The sequence below is a fragment of the Pteronotus mesoamericanus genome, unplaced genomic scaffold, assembly GCF_021234165.1.
Source record: "Pteronotus mesoamericanus isolate MK-2021 breed Mesoamerican mustached bat unplaced genomic scaffold, CSHL_Meso_final contig_591, whole genome shotgun sequence".
NCBI lineage: Eukaryota > Metazoa > Chordata > Mammalia > Chiroptera > Mormoopidae > Pteronotus > Pteronotus mesoamericanus.
In genome coordinates this window covers 71,959-98,718 of record NW_026555208.1, presented here as the reverse complement: position 1 = coordinate 98,718, position 26,760 = coordinate 71,959, and the positions used below count along the sequence as shown (strand labels likewise).

Genomic DNA, 26,760 nt, shown 5'->3' with positions numbered 1-26,760 from the left:
TGAAATGTTTAATATTTTTTCATTCAAATAACGTTAGCTATTGTACTTTTTATATATTTTTTTCAAATTAAGGTCATATCTTTCTATTTCAATTTACTCAAATTGAGTAATATTTTCAAATATTTTGCCATGGAAAATTTTTTGAATTTTATCTACTGTGATTGTTATGTGGTTTTATCCCTTTTTTCTGTCAGTTTGAAGTGCAGTCATGATTTTTGAAATAGTATTCTTGGAATAAACTTTAGTCTTTCATGACATAGTATCCTTTTTTACATACCACTATACACTATGAGCTAATTTTTAAATGTTTGCATCTATGTTTATAAGATATATTAATCATGATGTACTCTTTCTCAATAGTGTAATATCTGATTTCGATATCCCTCATAAAACCAGTTGGGAAGTGTTCTATTTTATGAAAGAATATTGTAATATTCATGGTGTTTCTTTTTTATTTATTTTCCAATTCAATATTATTCTATATTACTTTCAGATGTATAGCAAAGGGATTAAAAAATTATGTGCTTTACAGAATGGCCCCCCAGACTGTTTCAAGTACTCACCTGGCCCCACACATAGTTGTCATGATATTATTGACTATATTCCCTATAATTACATCTCTGTGACTATTCTGTAACAACTTATTTCTTTCTTAAATGCATATTTATTAATCCCACCACATGCCATTCAATGAGCTAGTGACTAGATTATCAAAATAAAAATAACAGATGTGCTAACTACCCTGTTGTAGCTTATTTCTATTGTAATGAAACAAGTGGAATCATTCTCCAAAGTCAAATAACAAGCCAATAACCACAAAACATCACCATCACAATTACCATGTATTTACACACACAGTAAAAATAAATGACCTAGATATATCCTGTCATCTCTTTCATGAGAAGGACCTGGAGAAACCTCAGAAATAAAGCAAGAGTGGATGTAGAAAATTTTTTACCATAACCAAGGGGACTTATTTTGGGCAGGGAGGGGATGTAAAATAATTATTATAAAGCTTAAAAAAAGTTTATTGCAGATGGTGTAAGGTTCAAGTTAAGGTTATTTTATTTATTTATTTATTTATTTTTAGTAAATGAATATCCAAATGTTTCAGTACTATTTCTTGAAAAGACTATCTTTTCTCCAATGAATTATCTTTGCCCTTTGTCAAAAATCAACTGACCACATATTTATGAATGCACACATTTCTGGATGCCCTATTCTGTTCCATTGACCTGTTGGTTTCTTTTTATACCAATACTATGCTGCCTTGATCACTGTAGCTTTACAATAAGCTTTGAAGTCAGGTAGTGTAAGTCCTTTAATTTTGCTCTTCAAAGTTGTTTGGGATATATTTGTATTCTATATAAATTTTAAAATAAACCTTTTCATTCTACCAAGAAGAAGGAGGAGGAGAAAGAGAAGAAGTTTGTGTGGTTTTTAACTGGGATTTGTGGGTACTAGACTTATTGAGGGGATCAGTTTGTAAGTTATATAAATGTCTAACCACTATGCTGTACAACTGAAAGTAATATAATATTGAACATCAGCTGTAAATAAATGAAAGAGTTCATTGCAGAGGGTTATGATAAAATTATGTTATGCTTCCTATCTTTGATTAACTCAATATTAGCTCCCATTGGAAGACTTTTACATATTAATGGGGGTGAATACTGTATATGCTCTATATTATTTCCCAGAATTAACTAGTAAGCTGTTAGAATGCTGAAAAGAACATAGCATTCCAGTAATCCATTCAATCTGTAACTTCCCAAATATTGACTGTCCATCCTGATTTCATGCAATATGCTTAGTGATCAGGAATGGCACAGAGCTGAGTCTCCACCTTATTTCTACAGTACAGTTCCAGTATGATCTTAGGCATATTACTTGAAAAACATTTTCTTCACCAGTAAAATAAAGATATTTGTACTTAACCATTATTCATAATATTCAAGGATTCAAGTTCATCATCCAGTAATGCATCAAACTCAATAAGTGGAACAATTTAAATTCTCAATAAACGATTGCCATCAATATATACACAATGTGGGACAGAAGAGGTTCAAGGGCTCAGTATTTGGGCTTGTGAAATATTAAGTATAAAGATTTATTATGGCAATGGATCCATAAGAAAAGGACAGATGTGGAAAGAGGAAGAATGGAGCCTTATTTAGACAAGTAGATTTTAAAGGATATTTAGTTAGTGATGTCCGGGAGTATTTAGAAGAATGAATCTAGGCTTCAGGAGTAAAGTGTAGGCTAAAAATGCACGCCACAAGGTGTCCATCCTGTATCACTTCCTTTAGTGCACAGATTCAACTCATAGCATCTGTGCTTTTATTCTGTCCAGGGTAGAGGTGTAATATCTGAGCCAAATACTCAACAGAAGTGTCAGAGCTTGTGCATAACATTTACCATGTCTCTCCCATACCTGGTTATGAAAGACCTCTCTGTAACCAAAACAGTTCCTAATTCAAGGTCTAGATACTAATTTCATGTCTTTAGTATTAACTGTCTCTGTGGATTTGCTATATCACCACATGTTTATTTTTATTCTCAGAACAGATCCAGCCTGGATGCTATCCCCAGAGAATTTAATGTCCCTGTAGCAGGTGACAGCAGGAGGAAAAATAATACAAACTCTCATATACCAGTAGGAACCTTTGGCAGCACACAAATTCATTCACTTCTGAGATGTTATCCTGGAATCTTACAGCCAGTCTCAAAAGTGCTCTACAAAATACACATTACCTGGTAAGTACTCAGATATCCTTATCTACTTGACTTTTACTTTACTTCTCTTTTTTGGCATCTACCACAAAATATTTTATGCCTCCAAAAGTCATCTTTAGGAAAATTTTTCCCTTCAGAGACTATGTAAATGGACTATTTAACTTTTAGGTAATCAGTCTTCAGCATCATTCAGATTCTTCTGAATTGTGACATTAATCATTTCAGGTTATTATTCACCTATCAACACAACACAACTGATCACAAATTCCTGGATGAGAGAAAATGAGACAGCCTTTCAGTGATCCCTGTACTGACTGCTCTTGCAAATAAATACATGGTTTGAAAATAGTGAGAATTTTAAAAAGAATATTTAAATAATCAACAATTTTCAGAAGAGGGTATAGAACTAAGGGCGTTTTGATTTTGAAAGACCACATTTCCATGGGCATTGCAAGTAGTGGGAAAAAATTGAGTTGTGAGATACCTTGTTTGCATGTAGTGCTATTCTAGTAAGCATATATTCTACCCAACATCTTATTTTGGATGTGAAAACAAGTAGTAAAGGATTCTAGACTTATTGACTAGGGTTTAATAATATTTTACAGGAAAAATAAAATCAAATTTATATCTGAATGCAAAATATATTTCTAGTTTCTCTATAGGAAACACATGCCAAAATAATTTCTCTAATCTGTGATATAGGTAGATTCTGGTCCAAAATAGCATCCACTTCTCAATATTTGATAGTCACATAAATGCTTTGTCAAAAGAGAGCTAGAAATAAGCCAGAAGCTTCAATAACTGCTTTTTTCTACCAAATTTATAGATACTCATATTTTACTAATTCATGAATCTCTGTTTCATTGCAGAGCCCTCAGTGCATCATGTCCATCAGCAACACATCACATGTTGAAATCATCACCTTCTTTTTGGTTGGGATTCTAGGGCTGGAATATGCACATATCTGGATCTCTATCCCCATCTGAAACATGCATATTGTTGCTCTTCTGGGAAACTTTACCATTCTTTTTATCATCAAGACAGAACCCTCCTTGCATGAGCCCATGTACTATTTCCTGTCCATGTTGTCCCTGTCACACTTGGGTTTGTCCTTCTCTTCCCACTGCACTGAGGATCTTCTTATTCAATGTTCCTGGAATTTCTGCCAATGCCTGCTTTGCTCAGGAGTTCTTCATCCATGGATTCACAGCACTGGACTCCTCAGTGCTCCTGATCATGTAATTTGACCTCTTCCTAGCTATCCACAACCCTCTGAGATATAACTCCATTCTTACTACTGTCAGAGTTGCCCAAATAGGAATATTACTCACTTTTAAGAGCTTCCTTCTGGTTCTCCCCATCCCCTTCACTTTAAGAAAGTTGAGATATTGCCAGAAAAGCCAATTATCCTATCCTTGCTGTCTTTACCAAGATGTTATGAACCTGGCCTGTTCTGACAACAAAATTGATGTCATCTATGGCTTTTTTGGAGCACTCTCCCTTATGGTACACTTTATGCTCATTGTCGTCTCCTACATCCTGATCCTCAAGACCGTGCTGGGAATTGCATCCCAGAAGGAGCAGCTCAAGGCCCCTCAATACTTGTGTTTCACACATCTGTGCAGGGATCATCTTCTATCTGCCCATCATCAGCCTTGCCACTGCCCACCGCTTTGGCCGGCATGTCTCTCCTCTCTTCAGTGTTCTCATGGCAAATGTTCTCTTACTTTTGCCTCTACTGATGAACTCAATTGTGTATTGTGTGAAAACTAGGCAGATTAGAGTAAGAGTTGTAGCAAAATTATGTCAGAAGCAGATATAACAGTCATAGAGTAAAAACCACATTGGGGGAATGTTTTCAGTAAGAGATTAAAGGTGAATTTAGGAAAATAATTGTGAATATATCTTTGTTAATATCAGCAGATTTATTCTATTTAAACTGGTTGCTGAGCATGGGCATAAAACCAGAAACAACGAGTATATTTCCTGGGGCCTCTATTCCAGTTAACAAAAATTAAAATAAATGCCTTATGACATCCTCTCTTCTAAAAACAACAAATTCTAGTCAAAACATGCAAATGGTAGTATTTATCTTTCTGACAAAATTGGATTCCTTATTCCCCTATTCAATCTATATATACTAAGTTTTTTTTATTCTAGACACAAATTATGTCTTTGTTTTTGTCTTCTTTCTATCTCTGTCTTAATCATCCTAATAGTCACCAGCATTTCTTTAGTGAAATACTGCAGTAACCTCTTTGGATTCTAAGTGTCTATTTCTGCTGCTTTCTAAGTGATTATCTATGCAAGCTGAGAGTGATCTTTTTAAAAACAATGTGAATGATGTAATGTCTCTCTTAAATATGAAATCTTATTTCTTTGGGACTAAAATTATAACAATAAAGTACATATTATAAGGCTATAGATGACCCTGTTGGAGATGCCTCTCCAACAATATCACATAATCCAATTTCAGCTACATTGGCCTCCTGAAAGTTTGTTACATCTACATATTTTTCACACCTGACCCATTTTCTTAGAATGTTCTTCAATTTTATATAATTCCTTTCTATCACTTCTTTTAAGCTTTAATTTCATTTCATTATATATTACTTAATCCCTCAGTTCAAATTATAACCCTGCCTTTTAAAAAATTTAATTGCTTTTTTATCATTTATTTTTTCTTTTACCTATCATTATAAATTCAATTACAGATATAGTTGTTTGTTTCTTTTCTTTCTACTTCCTAAATAGAGTGTGCTACCAATGAAGGGCAAGACCATACCTATTTTACTTATGCCTAATCTAGGATGTTCCTAATGCAGAGTAGATCTCCAATAAATAATTCTTAAAACTTGTAGGTGAAAATGAAGCTATATTTGGGGAATGGGAAACTATATGTTGAAGAGTTCATTAATATTTCATCTAGATGGAATATAACTTTCTTAAGTTGTATATTTCAAAGGTAGACATATCACAGATATGCAAATATTTTGAAAATAGAAAGAAGTCATGTGGTTTTAGGGAAGAATTTATGTAGGGTTTGAAATGTGACAAATAATCCAACTTCCATTCCTAATATGACCTACAAACCTTGTATATCATAGTATAATTTTTTTTTATGTCCACTCATTGACCTAAGTCCTCTTCACATGCCACACTAAGTCTAATAGCCTACACTTTTGCCCTCAGGTAAATGAAGAGGCAGCTTCTAGCAGAGTCAAATGCTTAAAGAGTAATAATCAGCTTGTAACTAAATAGTACTTAACAATTAATGAAAAAATTTTATAGGTATAAGCATTGTTTTTTAACCTGTAATATATGCAAGATCTAGGAATTTTTAGGCATATTTTCTCTTGATTTTCAAAACAACCCATTTTTTATAAAGGATGTGTCTTTTTTTTTTTTTTTAATTGAAGAGATTGAGGTTCTGAGAGATTGGCTTAATGAATTCCACAAGGAGAGGAAACTGTGAGTTAAAACTTATCTTTTACATCCCAGGATTGCCCTATCTTGGCTATATTCTAGCTTTCACATTAAGGATTGCATCTGTTTCCACAATGTTTTCTTAGTATAGAAAATTTTATCATTAAATCAGGACACTAAATGTTTCTGAGTCTGAGATGGATAATTTTCCAAAACTTCACAGATGCAGCCATGGACATTGATGACCGCAGCACAGTGAAGAAAATTGAAGCTCATATTTTCCCACTTCAAGGATAGGCAATACAAAGCAAAGCACTCCCCTGTCTCTGTTAGTAAGAGGAAGCACAACGAAATGGGTTTGGTGAGTATTTAATTCTTCCAGGATATTTTACAGAGATGTCATGTTCATCACTCTCAAAAAAAAAAAAAATATGTATTTTAAGTCTGTTTCATACCTCCAAAATAAAATAGAATGAAAATAAAGTTAATGCTACAAAAATTCCCCTATGGGTAGGGGGATTTTATGGTCACTGTGATTATTTCCACATGTTGCTGAAATATGGACCATAGTACTTGGAGGAAAAGGACAGACTCTGGGCCTCCTAAAACAATGGCTCTCAACTGGGAACAATTTTGCTGCCAAGATGCATTTGGCAATATCTGGAAACACTTTTGGATATTGCAACCTGGGAGATGATGTGTGTTATCAAAATCCATGGCATAAAGACTAGGGATGCCATTAACCATCTTACAGGGCACACTACACAATGCATAGTAAAGCCCCATACAAAAATAATTATATAGCCCAAAATATCAGTAGTGCCAAGGATTAGAAACTTTAGTATAAATGAAAGAAGGAAGTAAAAATGTCATTATTTGCAGATGACATGATAGTGTACATAGAAAACACTATAGACTCCACCAAAAAACTACTCAATAAGGGAATTTGGCAAAACAATGGGATACAAAGTCAATATTCAGAAATTGAAGGCATTTTTGTACACCAAAAGTTAAATATCAGAATCAGAAATCAGGGGAAAAAATCACTTTTGCAACAAGAAAAATAAAGTACCTAGGAATAAACTTAATCAAGGAAGTAAAAGACCTATACTCAGAAAACTATAGAACATTGAAAAAAGAAATTAATGAAGACAGAAATAAATGGAAGCATATACCATGTTCATAGATTGCAAGAATTAACATCATTAAAATGTCCATACTATCCAAAGCAATCTATAGATTCAATGTAATCCCTATTAAAATACCAATGACATATTTCACAGATATAGAACAAATATTTCAAAAATGTATATGGAACTATCAACAACCCCAGATAGTCTCAGCAATTTTGAGAAAGAATAATAAAGTAGAAGTGATCACAATACTTGATATAAACTATATTATAAGACCACTGTAATCAAAACAGCCTGGCATAAGCATAACAGACACAGAGATCAATGGAACAGAATAGAGAGCCCAGAAATAAACCCATGTCTCAATGGTCAATTAATATTTGACAGAGGAGACAGGAGCATAAAAGAGAGTAAAAATAGCTTCTTCAATAAATAGTGTTGGGAGATCTGGAAAAGTATATGCAAAAAAAAAAAAGACAAAAAGAAAAAGAAAAAAAAACCTTGACCATTAACTTATGCCATACACCAAAATAAACTCAAAGTAGATAAAATACTTAAGCATTAAGTTGTGACACCATAAACATCCTAGAAGAAAACATAGGCATATCTCAGATACTTCATGCAGCAATACTTTTGCTGATATTACTCCTAGGGCACAGGATATAAAGGAAAGAATAAACAAATGGGACTATATCAAAACAAAAATCTCCTGCACAGCTAAAGAAAACATCAGTAAAATGAAAAGGGAACCAACAATATGGGAAAAAATATTTGCCAATGTTACCTCAGAAAAGGGTTTGATCTCCAAAATAAATAAAGAACTCATGTAACTCAACCCCAGGAAGACAAACAATCCAATTAAAAAATGGGCAAAGAACCTGAACAGGCACTTCTCCAGGGAGGACATGAAGAGGTCTCAACATCACTAGATGTGAGAGAGATGCAAATTAAAACCACAATGAGATACCACTTAATACTGGTCAGACTGGCCATCATTAACAAATCAACAAACAACAAGTGCTGGCAAGGTTGTGGAGAAAAGAGAACCCTAGTACACTGTTGGGGGGAATACAGACTGGTACAGCTACTGTGGAAAACAACATGGAATTTCCTCAAAAAATTAAAATGGAACTGCCTGCCTTTTGATCTGGAGATTCCACAGCTGGGAGTATACCCTAAGAATCCTGAATTATCAATTCAAAAGAATCTGTGCACCCCAATATTCATAGCACTGCAATTTACAACAGCCAAGTGCTGGAAGCAGCCTAAGTGCCCATCAGTAAATGAGTGAATAAAAAAACTGTGCTACATTTACACAATGGAATATTACACAGCAGAAAGGAAGAAGGAACTCCTACTCCTTGAGACAGTATGGATGGAACTAGAGAGCATTATGCTAAGAGAAATAAGCCAGGTGGTGAAAGACAAATACCATATGATCTCACCTATAAGTGGAACCTAATGAACAAAATAAACAAATGAGAAAAATAGAAATAGAGACATGGAAATAAGGAACAAAGTGGCAGTCACCATAGGGGAGGGGGAAGGACTATAATGAGTGAAAGAAGGGGAAGGGTGTAGTCAAGGAACATGTATAAAGGACCCATGGACATAGACAACAGGGCAGGGATTGATTGTAGGAGCGAGGTGTGGGCGAGGCAGGGGAAACTCATGGAGGAATAATTGGGACAACTGTAATGTAACAATTAAAAACATAAAATGACATAAAATTAAGAAAGAAAACTTCTGGAAAAGTAAATGAATCCACTTGTAAAATAGGAAAAACACTTTTGTATTACAAGTAGAGAACAGCAAAGACATATGTGGGTGGATATAAAACTTACCAGGAGATAATAGTTTAAAGATTTCTTTTTAAATTATGTTTTGTTTTTGTTGTTATTGTTTTATTTTGTTTGGTTCTTCCATCAGACATTGGACATTTGTGGGAGGTTTATAGAAAAACATTGCATACACTATATAAAATTAAAGGAGCCTAAAGGGGCCCTAGATGTAGATGTGTTACATTTAGGCAGAGAGAATATGTCCTGTGATATCAGAGATACATGAGCACATTAGTATAATTTTCAAAATAGGTCACTATTTTCCTGTAAAATGTAAACATCTTAGTTTTACTAAGGATCTTTCTTTAACATGTTTCCCACAAAGACTACCTCATAAACATAATACTTCAAGTAAGCTGGAAGCCTGCTCATTTCTAGACCAATCCAATTCCAACGAGAAGAAATAAGTGCCACATTGCATCAAATCAAAGATACCTTAGATTGTACCCTGCATTCAAATTTCAGAGATGTTAAAACAAAGAATATGCATCTTAAAATAACTAAAATACAACATTATTTATATAGAGATACTGAGATGTTAGAAAAGTAAAGAATGTACATTTGAGAATATATAAAATACAGTAGTTTTCATATTTAGCAGTTGCTCCTGGTCATTTTGACTAAGAACATTTTCAGAAATACAAGGATACTATAAATATTAAGGTCATTAGTGGCAAGAAACTCAGAGATAAATGCCTCCATTTCTTGCACACATTTAGAAAATAGTTTCTTTTCACTGTTTTCTCTTTCTTCTTTTTCTATCAGTTTCCTCCACTTACACACACACTGTTTTTATTTCTGCATGACCATTTCTTTTTTTTTTTAATTTATTTTTTCAAATACATTTGTCTCTGCCTTCCCCCCACCACTTTCCCTTGCCCCCTCTCTCCCTCCCTCCCTCAGCTCTTCCCCTTTGGTTTTGTCCATGAGTCCTTGCTATATGTTCCTTGACTCTCCCCTTCCCTTCCTTTTCCCTGCACCCCCTCCCTCCTTCCCTCTTGTCTCTGTTGGTTTCTTTTCCTTTCAGTGTTGCTGGTCTTATTTTCCTTGCATCTTTGTATTGTTGGTTAGGTTCCACTTATAGGTGAGATCATATGGTATTTGTCTTTTGCCCCCTGGCTTATTTCACTTAGCATAATGCTCTCCAGTTCCATCCATCTGCATGACCATTTCTTAATCAGATTTACTTCCTGAGATTCTCAGTTTTCGTTTGGAGATGATTTCCTATTACTTCCCTTTTGTCTTCTCATGATGCTTGATAAATTGTTGATCCCTGAAACTGCAGAAATTCTCATTATAAATGTCTGTTTATAAAATGCATATGTATTTAATTGTGACATTTGTTTATTCAAAGTAATTTGTTAAATATCTACTTTCTTACAATCATATTACTACATGTTTATAAAACGTAATTAATGCAATGAGAAAATAGTTTTTAATACATTTCAATCAAATGAATACAATTAACCCAGTTAAGTTGAATTGTTATTTCTCAGTAATTTGAACTTTCATTCATGCCACATATTAAGCATGTCTAATATGTTTGTGCATGTGTGTGCCTGTGCATGAGTTTTCTCAATTTGTGTTTCTGAAGTATGTAGACCTGAAATATTTCTCCTTTTGCTGTGTAAGATCATTGCCATTCTTAAAATATATCAGAATTTTTTTAAATACACATTTAAATCCTTTAAAATAAGAATAAACTAAAAATACATGATTGCAACAAAAATAAAAAAGTAGTTTAATACAGTGTAATACTTTTGCGTGATTTCAAAAGATTCTTATAAACCAAGGAACAGAAAATAATCCCTTTAATATTAGGTGAAAGTTAAACCACTTCCTCAAAACAAATAGTAGACCTAAAAGTCCTTGAAAAAATATTAAAACATCTCCTCAAAATTCAAGAAAAGACCAAGATATCCTATATTGTCACATTTTTTTTCCGCTTAGAGAGAGGGTAAAGGAGGAAGAAAGGGAGAAAAGCATCAATGAGAGAAATCAATTGGTTGTCTTTTAAATCGCCAAACCTGCAACAGAGGCACATGCCCCGACGGAAGCCAAACCTGAGACCTTTTAGTTTTCGAGACAGCATCCATCCAACAGAGGTATCACTTCTGTTTCAATTCATGCTTCTTCAGTCAGAACACTGAGATAAGAGAGAAAATGATAACTTGGGAGGTAGGGCAGACATACCAGAATATCTGAAGAGAATCCAGGATAAATAAATAAGTAAATAAATAATAGAAGAAATAAATGTGGCATAATTGAAAAAATAATTAATAAATTTTAACGTGTGAGACAAACTACATTGTCATTTTAACACAGCAGAAATGCTCTTTAGTCAACACAATTGAAGATAGATAATTTGTATCAGTAATTTTTCTTTTCTTGGCAGCAGTCTTATTAGGGTTATACTTTTAAGTTTTAAAAAAGACTTGATTATTACCTTTATGCTTTTCCTTTTTTCTAGACAAAACTAATCACTCTCAAATAAATCCAGCATGACTGGCAGGGTTTTTTTCCATCTACCAAAACCATGTAGTAGAAGACTGATAGCTAACTGGCATGTCTCCTTGGACCATCAACATAGGCATCACCCAGATACTTGACAAACAATATAGTAATTTGTAATCCACTCAATATATATTGAATCAGGTGTATTTTAACAAAATCTTAAGGTGATTTTTCTTTACATTGAGAAACATTTCACTCAAACACTTCATTATTATCAAATGTATGAAAATTTATGTATGATTGTGTATTAATGGTAGTTAGAAAGCTTACAAAAATTATAGATAAAAAGTGAGAATTCATAGTTAATTTGTCTCTCTCTAACTAGATTATAAGATTATTATATTAAGTAAATTAGATATGATATACTATAAAGAAAGACTGGCTACATGTGGTTGCTGGCCTATCGTTTGCTCATCTTTGTTCCAAAGGGAATCTCCTGCCTTCAGAGTAAATATAGTATAAATCTTTATAAGCTAACATGGTTGACTTCATTGATTGAATAAAAAGGAATAAAACACTAAAAAAAAAGCATAAGGTGGGAGAACACATATGCTGTATATAACCAACAAATGGCTTAGCTTGTATTTATAAAAACAAAACAAAAAAAATTTGCAAATCAATTTGGGAGGACAGATAACTCAATAGAAAATGGACAAGATTTGAACAGAGGCTTCAAAAAGAGGAGCACAAATGGCCATTATAAACATATAGAGGTACACAATTTCAAGTTAGAAGAAAATAAATACACAATACTGATGACTTGTTCTCTTTCAGAACTTTGTATTGTAAAAAGCCTAGCAAATTTGTCCCAGGGTGTGTTGGCAAATGAGCCAAAAGCAAACATTGATGAAGAGCTGTTGAATTTGAATATGGCCTCTAAGATCTTATGAAACTCAATTTCCTCAGTCTGAGACTGCATTATGAGCTCAGTGCTAGATCAATGTCCCTTGTGTCAAACCCATGGAAGATTTTCCACAAAGTTTAGTGTTATTCTCCAAACAACTCTTGCTTGTTGTCATCCCCAAGGGTTCTCTGGGCTTTATAAAACAGTGCATACAAAGCAGAAATGGGGAGTCTAAGGAACTCTTCCCTGCTTCTAATATTTTTCCTATCATTCATTGACTTTAAGGTGAAATGTCATGTTGGTAAAAAATCACAAGGGAGGTAAGATATAATTCTACTCTTTCATAATATCTGACAAAATTTGCATTGCATTTTCTATCTTTTTGGATCTTGAAGAGATGGTCTCAATGTTGAAACAAAAGCAATTCAGAAGATCCCCATGGAGACTGAGAACTTTACAAAACTACCAAGGATAGATGGAATGTATATGTTGGTGGGAATGCGTGTCCAGGGAAGTTTTAAAATTCTCAGCCTGGATGATATACATGAGAAGGATATATATATCAAATATTACATGGTTGTTCTTCTTTATATCTCCTAGAAACATGACCTTGGACAAGTTATTATACTTCTCTAAGACTTATTTTTTATCATAAAATGTATAAAATTATAGCATAAGATCATAAATGAGAAAGTTTATATAAATTACTTAGAGGGTATCATATTATTATAACAAGTTAAACTAATAATAATTATATAATAAAATAATTAAATGAATGGTACTTATCCTCTACATTTAAATTAAATCACAACAATGACTACTTCTAAAAAACAAAGCAGTTCTCAATTCAATGGTGAGACAAAAGCCAGAACACAAACAGCTGCAGTCTATTGACATGAGATAATTTTGGCCATATATAGCAAGTTCTATGGCTCAGATAAAGAGTTTCAGAAGATAGGCAAATTCATAATATAATAGATATCATGTCCTTATTTGTAGCTTTGGCTTTTCACTTAAGTTCCAAACACTTATACTTAATAAGTTATAGGTTCCCAAGGAAACCAGATCCTTGGACAGTATTTTGGATACTCACTCATTTAGAGGTTAGGAAGAAGAGCAAAATCCAACATAACAGCAGACAGTTGATATAGAAACACTAAGAGATTATACTTTCCTAAAAGCCAAAATTTTTCCATACTCTGAATATTCTTGGAAAAGTCTAAGGGTCAACCCTGACAGGTAATTAAAAATGAGGGAGGTTATGTGGATGATTGAATAGTGATTCAATAATTTCTAGATCCTGAAGAAAATGGTAAAAAGAACCTATAACATGATGACTTAGGAAAGGATAGACATTCTCTAGAACCAATAAGGCATTGTGTTCATATGTTAACAGGCACCAATTTTTTGTTGTTGTTTGAGGAGCACCAAATGAAGAATTTAAAGCAAAACAAACAACAAAAAATATACACATATGTTTCACAGAATATGGAAGTTTAGTCTTAAAAAGAGATAGCTAATGGAGGGAAGTATTACAGTCTTCAACTTAGAGATAGTTTATTCAATTAAATAAACAGTTATGAAGCTACAGCTATATTCCAGTTACTATACTAGGCACTGGAAATGCAGTTGTGAACAGTATAACCACAATTCCCTACCCTTATAGTCTAGCAATGAGAGAAGGCAGACATTAATTAATAATAAAGAAAATATGTAAAAAATAAGTGATTTTGTGTAAATGAAACTAGATTCTGTACGTGCAGAGAAAAGAAGATGGAAAATTTTAGAAAGACTTAGCAACTCAGTTCAAGGGAGAAAAACAATCTGTGTGTTCAACCATGAAGTAGAAAGCTTTGAGTAGTAGTTCATATACCAATACTAGGAATAAGGTATGATATGTTAGCTGATGGTGGCCTATTGATTAAGAATGATTCTGTACAAGCAAGAGAGTTAGACTATGTGTTTTTAAGGTCCCTTATAACTCTAAGACTGTATAATTATGAACTTTTAGTTCTGTCATTACTTCAAGTGTTTTCCTGTTAGTGACAGACAGGTTTGAAATAATTTATGAAGTCTACCTCCCTCAATTGATGGAACATTGCTTTCCCTCTTAAAATTTTGGTTTTAATAAAACTGAAATAAAAGAACCATAAAATTGGTAACCTGGTTTTATCAGATCTGGTCATGGGTAGTTACATGTGGTCAAAGGATTTTGGGGGGTTGTTAAATGTGCAGTCCAAAATGATTGACACTTTTTTACAAAATTAAAACAAATTCATGAAGAAGCAAATCAGATTCTTCTCATTTGTTTCTGTGTTTAACTTTTCTGAGAGCCTGAACTGACAATAGAAACACAGACTACCTTAAGAAATCTCTGATTGTCATCTTAGTATCTATGATTTACATCATACTGGAAAGTGACATCTGCCAGCCTTCATTTAGGAAATTTCCCACTGCACTGAGGTAAGAACCCAGTTGAGGTATCTTTTCATGTGTCATGTCTGCTCTTAATGACACAAACATTGAAGTTCTTAGATTCCTCCTTACTGGGATCCCTGGACTGGAGAAGAGTCACATCTGGATATCCATTCCTTTCTCATCTGTGTATCTTCTTTCTCTCCTGGGAAACTTTACCATTCTCTTTCTTATCAAGACAGAGCCAAGCCTCCATGAACCCATGTACTATTTCCTTTCCATGCTTTCCATCTCTGACCTAGGATTGTCCCTTTCATCCTTACCCACTACTTTGGGGGTATTCTTATTCAGTGTCCATGAAATTCATGCAGTTGCCTGCTTTGCCCAAGAGTTCTTTATCCATTTATTCACAGTCACTGAAGCTTCTGTGCTATCTGTAATGGCATTTGACCGATATGTGGCCATCCACAACCCTCTAAGATACAGCACAATCTTAACCAGCTCTCGAGTCATCAAAACAGGGGTCTTATTGACTTCTAAAAATGTTCTTTTGATCCTTCCACTGCCTTTTCTTTTGCAATGGCTAACATACTGTCATCGAAACCTACTCTCACACTCCTACTGTCTCCACCAGGATGTCATGAAGCTGGCCTGCTCTGACGACAGAGTCAATGTTGTCTATGGTCTCTTTGCTGCTCTCTCTACCATTTTGGATTTGTTGTTTATTACTTTTTCCTACATAATAATCTTGAAGACAGTGCTGGGTATTGCAACTCCCAGTGAGCAGCTGAAAGCCCTCAACACTTGCATTTCTCATGTCTGTGCTGTGCTTATCTTCTATGTACCCATGCTGAGTGCAGCAATGCTCCACCGTTTTGCCAGGGATGTGTCTCCTCTGATCCACATCCTCATGGCTGATATTTTCCTACTAGTGCCACCTCTGATGAACCCCATTGTGTACTGTGTGAAGACCCGTCAAATCCGAGAAAAAGTTGTGGGGAAACTTTGTCCACAAATAAGTTGATCAAAGGAACGAGAAAGGGAATACATTTGTAAGTGATGACTAAATAAACTTTGAATGTGTGGGTGGAATAAAGTATGATATAGTGGAATAGCCTTGGGTTTCATAATCAGATAGAGCTCATAGACTGAATTGCTTTTGATACTCAGTACCCTTAGTACCTTGCTGAGCACTGATGGAGACAATCTTGCAGTTGTTCAGATTGGTGCCACAACATCTCCTATCTCAGCTGATGATCAAATATCACTTGGAATACTGTTATTTTACTCTTCTGTTCAGCTCCCACATCCATTTCTCACAAAGATCACACAGAGTATTTGTTAGGTTCTTTAGGACCATGTTTTGCTATGCATAATGCACACCTATACTTTTGGCCCAAACTTTCAGGAAAAAAACCTTTTGTTTTAATTTTTAATTCAATTTTATTTATATATAAAACTGCTTATCATATTCCCAGGTATTATTTTGCATTCAGATATTATTATTGCTTTCTAGATTACACTTTTAACTCATAAACATAAATAAAATAATTAAAAACATTTATATAGATATGGTTAGTACTACCCATGTATAATGCACATACTTATTTTCCCTCAAAAATTTGGGCAAAAACTGCACATTACACATGAAAAAATATGGTATTTCTACTTTATTTCTTATCTGCATGTTTTCTTTATCAATATTAATGCATTTTTATTATTCAAATAAAAGGCAATGAATCATGACTGACTCTCATTTTTTACCATCTGCCCTAAAGTATTCTGTATATATTCTACCAACTTATTCCATTTCCTTTCTAAACACAAAAAAATTAACTCCTGCCTATCAAAATTTAATCATAGCTCCTAAAAGGTAAATTCTGTATCTTCCCGACTTTTCAGAGACCTTGCTGCACCTTCTGTATTTTTTCCATTTTTTTCAGTCTCCCTAATAGCTACTTTTTCTCAGTCTATAGTAAGATCTCAGAACAAATCACACTAGCCCTTCATGCAACTAGTATTAACAGCTAACAATGTTTCTGAAAAGATGTACTAACTGCACCTGAGTCAGGAAAACACCAGATTGGGAAGTTCTGCTTATTGCAGGATGTTTGACAATTCACAAACAAAATCCCAGTAGTTCACCCAGACTCCTGTCAATGGTGGGAACCCTTTTCAAACCTTATCCCATATTGTGTTTATACTTATATAATCATAGAATGGCATATATGTTGATGGAATTTATGCTATTAAATAATATTTGATTTCTCTAATAACGTAGACATGCAATAATCTCTTTTTTGACAAGTATGTATATATTTATCTTTCTACTACATGTTTTTTCAATAACAGTAATCAACTTCAACTTTATTAACAATCTCTAATTTTGCCTAAACATAGTTTGTGTTAGTTTTCTAATTTCTTAAAACACACTAACTTTTATTTCAATTAAAACATTTAAAAGTAATAATGAGACACTTTTGAGGATTAACAGGGCTACAAAAATAAATACAATGATATAATATATACTAATTTTCAAAATTGTATATATATTTCATAATTACTCATATATATTTAATAACTATGTGTATGTACTTCATATATAAAAATATATTGGTATAGTAATTGAAAAATTATTTTAGTCTACCAGTTGGTTAATGAAACAGTTTTAAACAGAAGGTTTTTCAAATATAAAAGTTTCTCTAAAAATAAAACAATCAGTAGTCCATGTACAGCTCTGTTTATAAGCTTTGAATGAGCAAATAATATCCATTTGCTAAAAACATAAAAATAAGATTTTTTTGTATTCCAATGTTCCAATATTTTGATTAAAGATGTCTAAACTACTTTGAATAGAATAAATGTAAAAAATTAGAAATTGGGTTCTCTGGGAAGCAGATGTCAAGGCAGAATCAGTATGCAAAGAATTTAACTGTGTGAAAGAGAAGGGACAGAATCAGGACTGAGTAAAGGGAGACATTAGACGATGCTTCACAGATAATGAAGTCTCTGCCAAGCTGAATGGGGGCTCAAGGCAAAGACTGCTCTATGAAGAAGTTCTCCATTGATCAGAAAGGGGCACTTACTTATACCCCTAATTGCTCACTGATTACCAAGTTACTCCAAAACATTATTTCTTCAAGTGGGAGAAGAAAAGTTTATGTTCACATCTGTCACACCAAATTAGTCTGGTTACCAAAGATTCCTTCGCTAGCTTACCTGTCTTTAAAATCTGATTGAAGATGATCAGCAGAAGAGAAACCATGCACTCTAATGTCAAAGTTTTTATATTTTTAAATTAAATATCAGCTTTGTCTCAAAAATTTCCTAATTGAGTTACTCTAAATATGTAAATATTTACATATAAATATTTATGAAGAAAATAGACTAGAAAAAGAATTTTCAGACTATTATCATAAATTATGTTTGAACCACAACCATTCCAAGTAGAAAAAGTTTCTTAATTTCAGAAGACCATTGTTTTACAACACTGCTGTACTATAATAAAATATGCATTAATAACATCTTTACATTTTTTAAAAATGTATTTCTACGGTTGAGTTTCTTAGCTGAACTCAAAAGAGCATTCACAATAAGGCCAGATGCTTTACAGAATAAAATCTGAATGGAATAAATGTGTAAAAACTTGACTTTGAGTCATATACTTACATAAATAATTAAACAAATAATTAACTGATTTATGGAGTGACATCAGCATCACAGTAACTGATGATGTCTCTTATCAGAACCAATGAACAAACATGCCTCTGTAGGAATTGTGGGATCCCACACCATATGCCAAAGGAGGCTGAAAGGGTCTCATCCACCTGTGATTTGGATAATAAATGGATAGACCTCAGTACCAACTCCACAGGAGGCTGTGAACCAACTCCAACCCCTCTTGATTTTGGTCTGCTACTTCCTGGAAAACACTGACTGGGACAACCACCCACAGACAAGATATGTTTAAATTTCCAGAGAAGTTCCAGCACTCCACTCCACTAGACCAAAAAAAAAAAATTCAGATGAATGGGTGTAAGAGAAACAGATTGACTTTGTCTGTCCCCGTCCTTCCCAAAGCAGCAATGTCTAGGGCTAAGCAAGACCATCTTAGCCCTTGAGTTCTTCTGCAGTACTTGAGTACTTAGTACTAAGCTTCTGTAGCTGTGGAGGATGCTGCCAAATAGACTCATTTTTCTTATTGCATCCAGAGTACTGAGTCAGAATCTCCCTGACTGCAGAGAAGGAAGAGACCAGGAAAGAGAAGATTAAATTTTCAGAAATCATTAAAGGACATTGTGTGACTGCACTGTGAATTTCATCAGGAAGTCCTCCCATGAGTCAACAGGAAAACATCACATGCAAATTCCTCAACTGACAACAACAACAACAAAAAATCAAGAATTGAGACTACATCAAGCCAAAAGTCTCCTGCACAACAAAAGAAACAAGTAACATAATGAAAAGGCAACCTACCTAATGGGTGAAAATATTTGCAAACTATATAACTGATAAAAGGCTAATATCTAAAATGCGTACAACTCTAACAAAAACCAAAGGACCTGATTTTAAAAATAGGCAGAGGAATTGAATAACATTTTTCCAAGAAGGTATACAAAAGGCCATTAGGGTACCTGAAAAGATGTTCAATATCACCAATCATGAAGGACATACAGATCAAAAACAATGAGAATGACTGTCATCAGGAAGATAAAATAGGTGCAACAAGATTTGGGGAAAAGGGAACCCTTGTGCACTATTGTTGGTGGGAATATAAATTGATGGAACCACTATGGAAACCAGCATAGAGGTTTCTCAAAAAATTAAAAATAGAACTACCATATGTCCCAGTGATTCCACTTCTGGGTGTATATCTAAAAGAATTAAAAACAAGATATCAAAGAGACATCTGTACTTCAGTATTTATTGCAGTATTATTCACAATAGCTAAGATATGAAAAAAAAACCTAAATGTCTCTTAATAGATAAATGGATAAAGAATGTGATATATATGTGAACAATAGAATATTATTCAGCCATGATACAGAAGGAAGTCCGGCCACTTGTGACAACATGAATGGACGCTGAGGGTATTATGCTAAGTGAAGTAAGTCAGATACAGAAAGACATCACTTATATGTGGAGTCAAAAAAAAAAAAAAGCTCAACTTGTGAAAAAAGAGTAGAATGTAGAATGGTAGTTACCAGGGGTTGTTGGCCAAAAGGTAGAAACTTCCAGTTAGAAGAGCAATCATTTCTGGGGATCTAATACACAATGTTGTGATTATACAGTAGTTAACAGTAATGTATTATATACTTTAATTTTTTGAAGAGAGTATTTTCTCTGAGCATTTTTTTGTTCATACAATAAAATTATTTTCTATTAACCCAAGACTACTGGCTTCATTCATTCTACATGCTTTGTCATAAGAAGTATCATGAGTAGTTGGTTTAAGAAACAGTATCTGGAAGGGGTAGCATTGTCAAATACATCTCCCACCACCAACAGAATGTGGGAGGAGTTAGCTGTATCTACCTGCTTATATACCATTGAATTTTATTTTATCATCAATGACTCTGCTTGCTGCTTTTGCAGCCTTACTAATATTTTATTGGAAATGGTCAAGGAAAGAGAGATGAGAAAACACCAGTCATTTATGATATTTAGAAACATGTTAAAGTAGGAACCATGCTCACTGCACATATATCTTACAGACCATTAAATGAAACTGCAACAGAAACTTAAAGCACAATGGGAAAATCTAGCAGCCCATCCTGGCCGGTTTTAATATAGTTATATATAGCACGTGGTAAAATGAAAAATATAGGACAGGTTCCAAACTGTTGGGGAATCAACACAGTAAGTGTGAATTAGGCCCATTCTTAGCAAACTAGAATCATGAACACTCTCCTAATTATTTTAATAATGGTGTTTACTGAGAACCCATTATCAGCTATCCTGTTCAGGCATTTCCTCCAATTATTTAAATTAATTCTGGAAGAACTCTTGGTATAGATGCTGGTAGTTAAAATGGGTTGATGAACCATTTGAAGATATTAAACTGGCATTTTGGATTGTTTCTGAATTATGACCCCGACCACATGTATACTAGGGAGAAAACACAAAGAATGAATGGTCAGTAGTAATTAAGAAATCTGTACTTAAGACTAAAAGCCATCATTCTCCCTAAATGCAAACGAAATTACATTAACAGGTGACTCTAAAACATATGAGAGTGCCTGATAGTACCAAGGTCTGTGTGGAAAAAAGAGGGAAGATGCTCCCTTTTTAAGATATAAGGAAATACTGTAAAAGATTAAACTAACATGTCCTAGATTACATTGTCACATGATTAGAAAGTATCAGAGATAAGGCTGGAATCAGCTTTATCTTTTATCTGAATTGAAAACCTCTCTCCCCTGTCTCCCCCTTCCCTCATAACACTGCTCTCTAGGCTTAGTTAGCTAAATCTTTCTTATCCAGTTTCAGAAACTGAAATCTGTAAGTAGAAACATTCCAACATCTTGAAGGTAACATACGGGATTTCTCAGCCCCTCATGACTTCTATCCTCAGCTAAGAGTCTTGAGATCTTTTCAGGGAATTCAGCCAAAACAAAGGCCCCTGAGGAGAAACTGCTGGGCTCTTCAAAAAGATCCTGTGTTTTAACTAGGGAATATTTGTGTAGCTGATTTACCACCCATCCTGAGTTCTGACCGAGGGGAAGTATGCACTCCACCCCCTTTCTCTCCAGCTGCTGGTGCTCAGGTATGTATAGGAAGAATCACAGAGAATAGCCAGGAACACAGAGACGAGTGGGATACATACAGCCAGAATCATACACTGAGCTCTCAGTTTAGGTACTTGGCTAAATCCCCACAGCAAATTATTAAAGAGAGTTTTGAGTGGCAAATAAACTGGAGATAGGAGACCTGCTGGTTTAGTCCTACTTTGTCCCTATATGTGATGTTGTAAGAAGGCTTGACTTGAGGTAGTGGATACACAATACAATATACAGATGATGTATTATAGAATTGTACCCCTTAAACCTATATAATTTTTTGTTAACCAATGTCACCCCAATAAATTCAATTTTTAAAAAGTCTTTTTAATTATTTAGTTTAATCTTTGCTGCCTCTCATCCTTTTTCTCATGATTTGGAGCAATAGTTCCTTTATCTTTAAAACTGAAATTGCAATGTCTATCTTCCTTACCTTAAACTGTATTAAGATAATTAAATATTAAAATGGATTAGGCAGTGTTATTTAACAATCAAACTTTATACTCATATAAGGCTATGATTGTATTTGAGAGTAATTTTGCAAACCATCATCAACACAGATGCTGATGACATTAAATAGTTTTGTTTGCAATTATATGAGTCAGAGAGAGTCAGATTGTTATCAACATCATTGCTCAGCCTATCGCTCCTCTGTTTCTGCCAAAAACCCTAGGGTGACATCCCTTTACCTTAATAAATTGGAGCTCCAGGGAGAATCAAGGGTGTATGATATCTTCTAGTGGTGAAATCAGATGACACTTATTCTGATCCATTAATCTGGAGGTGAGTGCCTTAGAAAAGAAAATGTAGAGCCACTGCACTAAAAGTTGTTCTATTTAATCCTTACTACATCTCATCTCTTTTTTTACCCATTCATTCATGCATTTACTCAGCAAACTGCATTAGGTTTCAAATCTGTGTGTGAGTTGCAAGAATCGAATAATACAGTAATTCCATCTCTCCAGTGCTAGTTGACTTCCTTTGATCTTTTTCTTCAACCCCCTACCTGGCATACTTGGGCTCTTACTCAGACCCAAAATATAATATGTAAGGAATATATTTGGAAGAAAGATAATAACTGACATAGTACACTATGGATGAAATTCTTAACTAAACAGGCATCATCCTTTCCTGTCTGAATGAAATAAATGACTGCTACATGTTTCTCCTACTTCACAAACTCTCTGAAATGGCTTAGTGTGTGATGGGCGGAAACCAGCTTTACTATAAGCTTGATGGCTGAAAAGCCACATATATATTTGAACTCTTTTTTGCATCTCCCCTTAATTGGTGGAAATTTTTTCCTTCTTTATTATCATTCTTTTCAAAAAGGTTTGCCATATTTTCTTTCAATATTAGAGCAAGATTGCATTGTTGTCTATACCACTATCAGCATGCTCTCCAAATCCTTAAAGATTTCCTTTTCCTCCACAGCCAAGTGGACTCTTTCCAAGTCTCCACTTCTCTCCTTCATTTGTTCTCTTTCCTAGATGTCTTTCTGTATATTTGTTTCTTGTTTCTCCTTTGGAATCATAAAGCAAGAAGGGTTTTATTACTATATTATTACATTATTTTTATTTGTATTGATTTGAAGTGTGAATGGCAAAAGCTGGTATGGACTTTTCCTCTTTTTCTTAATCCTCAGCCCTTCAATGCTGCTCTACTTTAATGATAAAAAAAAAAAAAAAAAAAAAGGAAGTCTTTTGAAGGAGTACTTTCAACTTCCTATCTCTTTTCTTAAAATATCCTGACGTCTTCACCTATCTTATAGGTTTTCTCTTAGAGGAAAATTACAAGTCATATACAACTTTTGCTTACTCCTCCCTACCCACTGGTAATTTGAGCCTTTAGAATCTTTCTGCAATATATTAAAATATCTTCTGAAAAATCAACAATGACCTCATAATCATTTAAGTGGAATGTCTTCTTAAAAACCTCTATCTACATCACCTCTTTTCTGTAATCAGAAGTGGTGACTTGACTTTAGTGATACTATAGCCAACTTTCTCATCCTATTTCTCTGATTCTCCATTCTCTGTTTTCTAGTTCAAGTTTTATTTACAATAAAACATTTACAATAGCTTCCAGTGTTATGAACCAAGCCCTTGTCTTTCCTTTCTACACCGCATCCACTAGCAATTGTCTCCAGATTCATGGGAGATGCCCTGTATCTAAACCCTCACTTAAACCAAAGATCATTACATATATTATCCTCTAGATACTCTTTCTAAGAATTCCTTTCTAAGCTTACATTCAGAACATTCCAAACTAAACTCAGTCCCAAAAATATGTTTCCTCTCTACTGTTATCCATTTTGGTCCATGTAATGTTATGGATAGAATGGAGATGCCTATCGAGATACACCAACATATAAAAATTACAGTTTGGCTTTTTCAAAATTAATTTATGAATCATTTGACTTTTAGTTAGATGAGTAAATGTGATGTAGGACAATAGTACAAACTTAGCAGTATATAGGGTTGAATTTCACCCTCAACACTTACTTGCTCTGTAACTACACCCAGGCTACTTCACCGTTTTTGTGCCATTTTATCACCTGTACTGTACTCCTTAGAATAGAACTCATCTCAGAGTGTTGTGAGAGTAGAAAGACATAATACACATTAGGCATTTGGTAAAGAGAAACATATTAAATAACTATTAACTATTTTAAGCTCTTTATGCATGTGATAAAAATATACTTGTTTCACCATATTAATATACATAGACTTATTATAGTGTGACTTGGCAAGAACTGTAGTTGAATAAAAGTTCCAAGGGCAGAAGTAAAAGAAATTGCAGATCAGTTATTATAGAGACCGACCAATACTTGTGTGTCATATTGATCCAAGCCTCAGAGGCATAGTTCACTCAGAACCTCAAGATTTCATTTCTTCATTATAAACTAAAGATTAGAGTCTTTCCTGGCCATTTCAGGTTTCTTTTTGTTATTTGTGTTTCAGATCTGGTGCATACCATCCCCATGTCTACGTCTAGTCCCAGTTTAACAATTTTCGTATTGGATACACTACATATGTATCTCCTGATATCTACCAAAACTAAGCCTCAAAGCTTCCTTTTCCTATAATTATTTGTTTTCCAGAGATCCTGCTTCTTCTCAGGCATTTCTCAGTTCCAGACTTCAGATTTGCATACCACCATTTGCCTCCTCAGCCACCAAAAGATTTTATGTAGATTCAGGAAAGGCACTACTCTGGTCACAAATTACAAGTTACAAGTTCAAGGGGTTCAACAAATATTTACTGAGTGCTTTTTTTGCATTCCCCTGCAGGCTAGGCATTGTGGAATGAAACACCATCCCCAGCTAAATTATAAATACATCTGAAGGCACATGATATGCACCTGATCCTAGTAGACAATTATGAAAAATAAAGTGTAGTACCAATTCCCAATATACGTGATACAGATTCTGTATGCTTCACTCATTGAATTAGATTTTTTTTTCAGGGAGGAACCATGGAAAAGGCTCCATCTGAGATGACCTCACTGAACCACTGAGTCCAACACCGGTGGACATACTACCATAAGGGTAAATCATATGGCATCCATGAGCTATAGAAATCACCTCTGGAAATCTGAATAAAGTAGGGACTTTAGTTAATAACAATATTGGTTCAATGATTGTAACAAATATACCATACAAGTGTAGATATTAATAAATAAAGAGACTGGGTTCAGGGAACTCACTGTATTATTTCTCAATTTTTTTTTTTGTGGACATAAAACAGTTCTAATAAATACATATTTAAAAATAAACAAACAAACAAATAAATAAATAAAAATTCCCTTTAAAGTCCCCTACCTAGAAAAAGCTAATATATCAGGTTCCCCAATTCTTTCCCATTTCATTTGCAGACCCATCCTGACTCTCTGGGCCCAGGATACTTAGGTGAGTGATCTGTCACTCTTCAGGAATCTCATTCTATATTGAAAGTTTATGAATCCAAGACTGTGAAGCCATGACAATTCTTTATAATAGCAGCCTCCAAAAAGCCACTTTCTTCTTGACTGGCTTCCAAGGCCTTGAGGATTTCCATGGCTGGATTTCTATTCCCTTCTGCTCCATCTACTTGACAATTATTATAGGAAACCTTACTATTCTCCATGTCATCCGTACTGATGCTACCCTCCATGAACCCATGTACTATTTTTTGGCCATGCTGGCCCTCACAGATTTAGGGCTTTGTCTTTCTACACTGCCCACTGTGCTGGGCATTTTATGGTTTGACGCCAGAGAGATTGGTATTCCTGCCTGCTTTACTCAGCTCTTCTTCATCCATACCTTGTCTCTAGTGGAATCTTCAGTTCTATTGTCTATGTCTATTGATCGCTATGTAGCAATCTGCAACCCCTTGCGTTACTCCACAGTCTTGACACCTGCACTTATTGTCAAGATGGGGCTAAGCTCAGTGCTTAGAAGTGCCCTGCTCATTCTCCCCCTGCCATTCCTCCTGAAGCGCTTCCAGTACTGCCGCTCCCATGTGCTGGCCCATGCCTATTGTCTGCACCTGGAGATCATGAAGCTGGCCTGTTCTAGCATCATTGTCAATCACATTTATGGGCTCTTTGTTGTAGCCTGCACCGTGGGTATGGACTCGCTGCTTATCTTCCTCTCCTATGCCCTTATCCTCCGTACAGTACTAAGCATTGCCTCCCGCCAGGAGAGACTTCGGGCCCTCAATACCTGTGTTTCTCATATGTGTGCAGTTCTACTCTTCTACATCCCCATGATTGGTTTGTCTCTTGTGCACCGCTTCGGTGAACATCTGCCCCACATTGTTCACCTCCTCATGTCTTATGTGTATCTGCTGGTACCACCTCTCATGAACCCCATTGTCTACAGCATCAAGACCAAGCAAATCCGCCAATGCATCACTAAGAAGTTTGAGTTTATTAAATCATTTGGGTGTTTTCAATAGGGTTAGGTTAGGATAGAGGGAGGAAGTTTGTGGTATAAAGCTCATAGGTATTTTTTGTTTCAACTATGCTGTGGAAAAATTACAAACTCAAATTATCAATAATAAAGTAAATTAACAATACAACATATTGCA

At 34.5% G+C, this 26,760-nt stretch overlaps 2 protein-coding genes and 1 pseudogene across 2 annotated transcripts; all 3 read left to right on the top strand.

Moving 5' to 3' along the window:
* The first annotated feature begins 2,642 nt into the window (after nucleotides 1-2,642).
* LOC129076465 (olfactory receptor 51A4-like) lies at nucleotides 2,643-4,558 on the top strand (annotated as a pseudogene).
* A 10,433-nt stretch (nucleotides 4,559-14,991) lies between these two features.
* On the top strand, nucleotides 14,992-15,933 carry LOC129076464 (olfactory receptor 51A4-like). The gene has a single exon (XM_054580626.1). The coding sequence runs from the start codon at nucleotides 14,992-14,994 to the stop codon at nucleotides 15,931-15,933; it is 942 nt and encodes a 313-aa protein (XP_054436601.1).
* A 9,735-nt stretch (nucleotides 15,934-25,668) lies between these two features.
* LOC129076463 (olfactory receptor 51G1) lies at nucleotides 25,669-26,628 on the top strand. The gene has a single exon (XM_054580624.1). It carries the CDS (start codon nucleotides 25,669-25,671, stop codon nucleotides 26,626-26,628), a length of 960 nt encoding a protein of 319 aa, XP_054436599.1.
* The last annotated feature ends 132 nt before the right edge of the window (nucleotides 26,629-26,760 follow it).

Excerpts from the sequence above, each read along its gene's own strand:
- LOC129076464 (XM_054580626.1), top strand. The coding sequence starts at position 14,992 with ATGTCTGCTCTTAATGACACAAACATTGAAGTTCTTAGATTCCTCCTT.
- LOC129076463 (XM_054580624.1), top strand. The coding sequence starts at position 25,669 with ATGACAATTCTTTATAATAGCAGCCTCCAAAAAGCCACTTTCTTCTTG.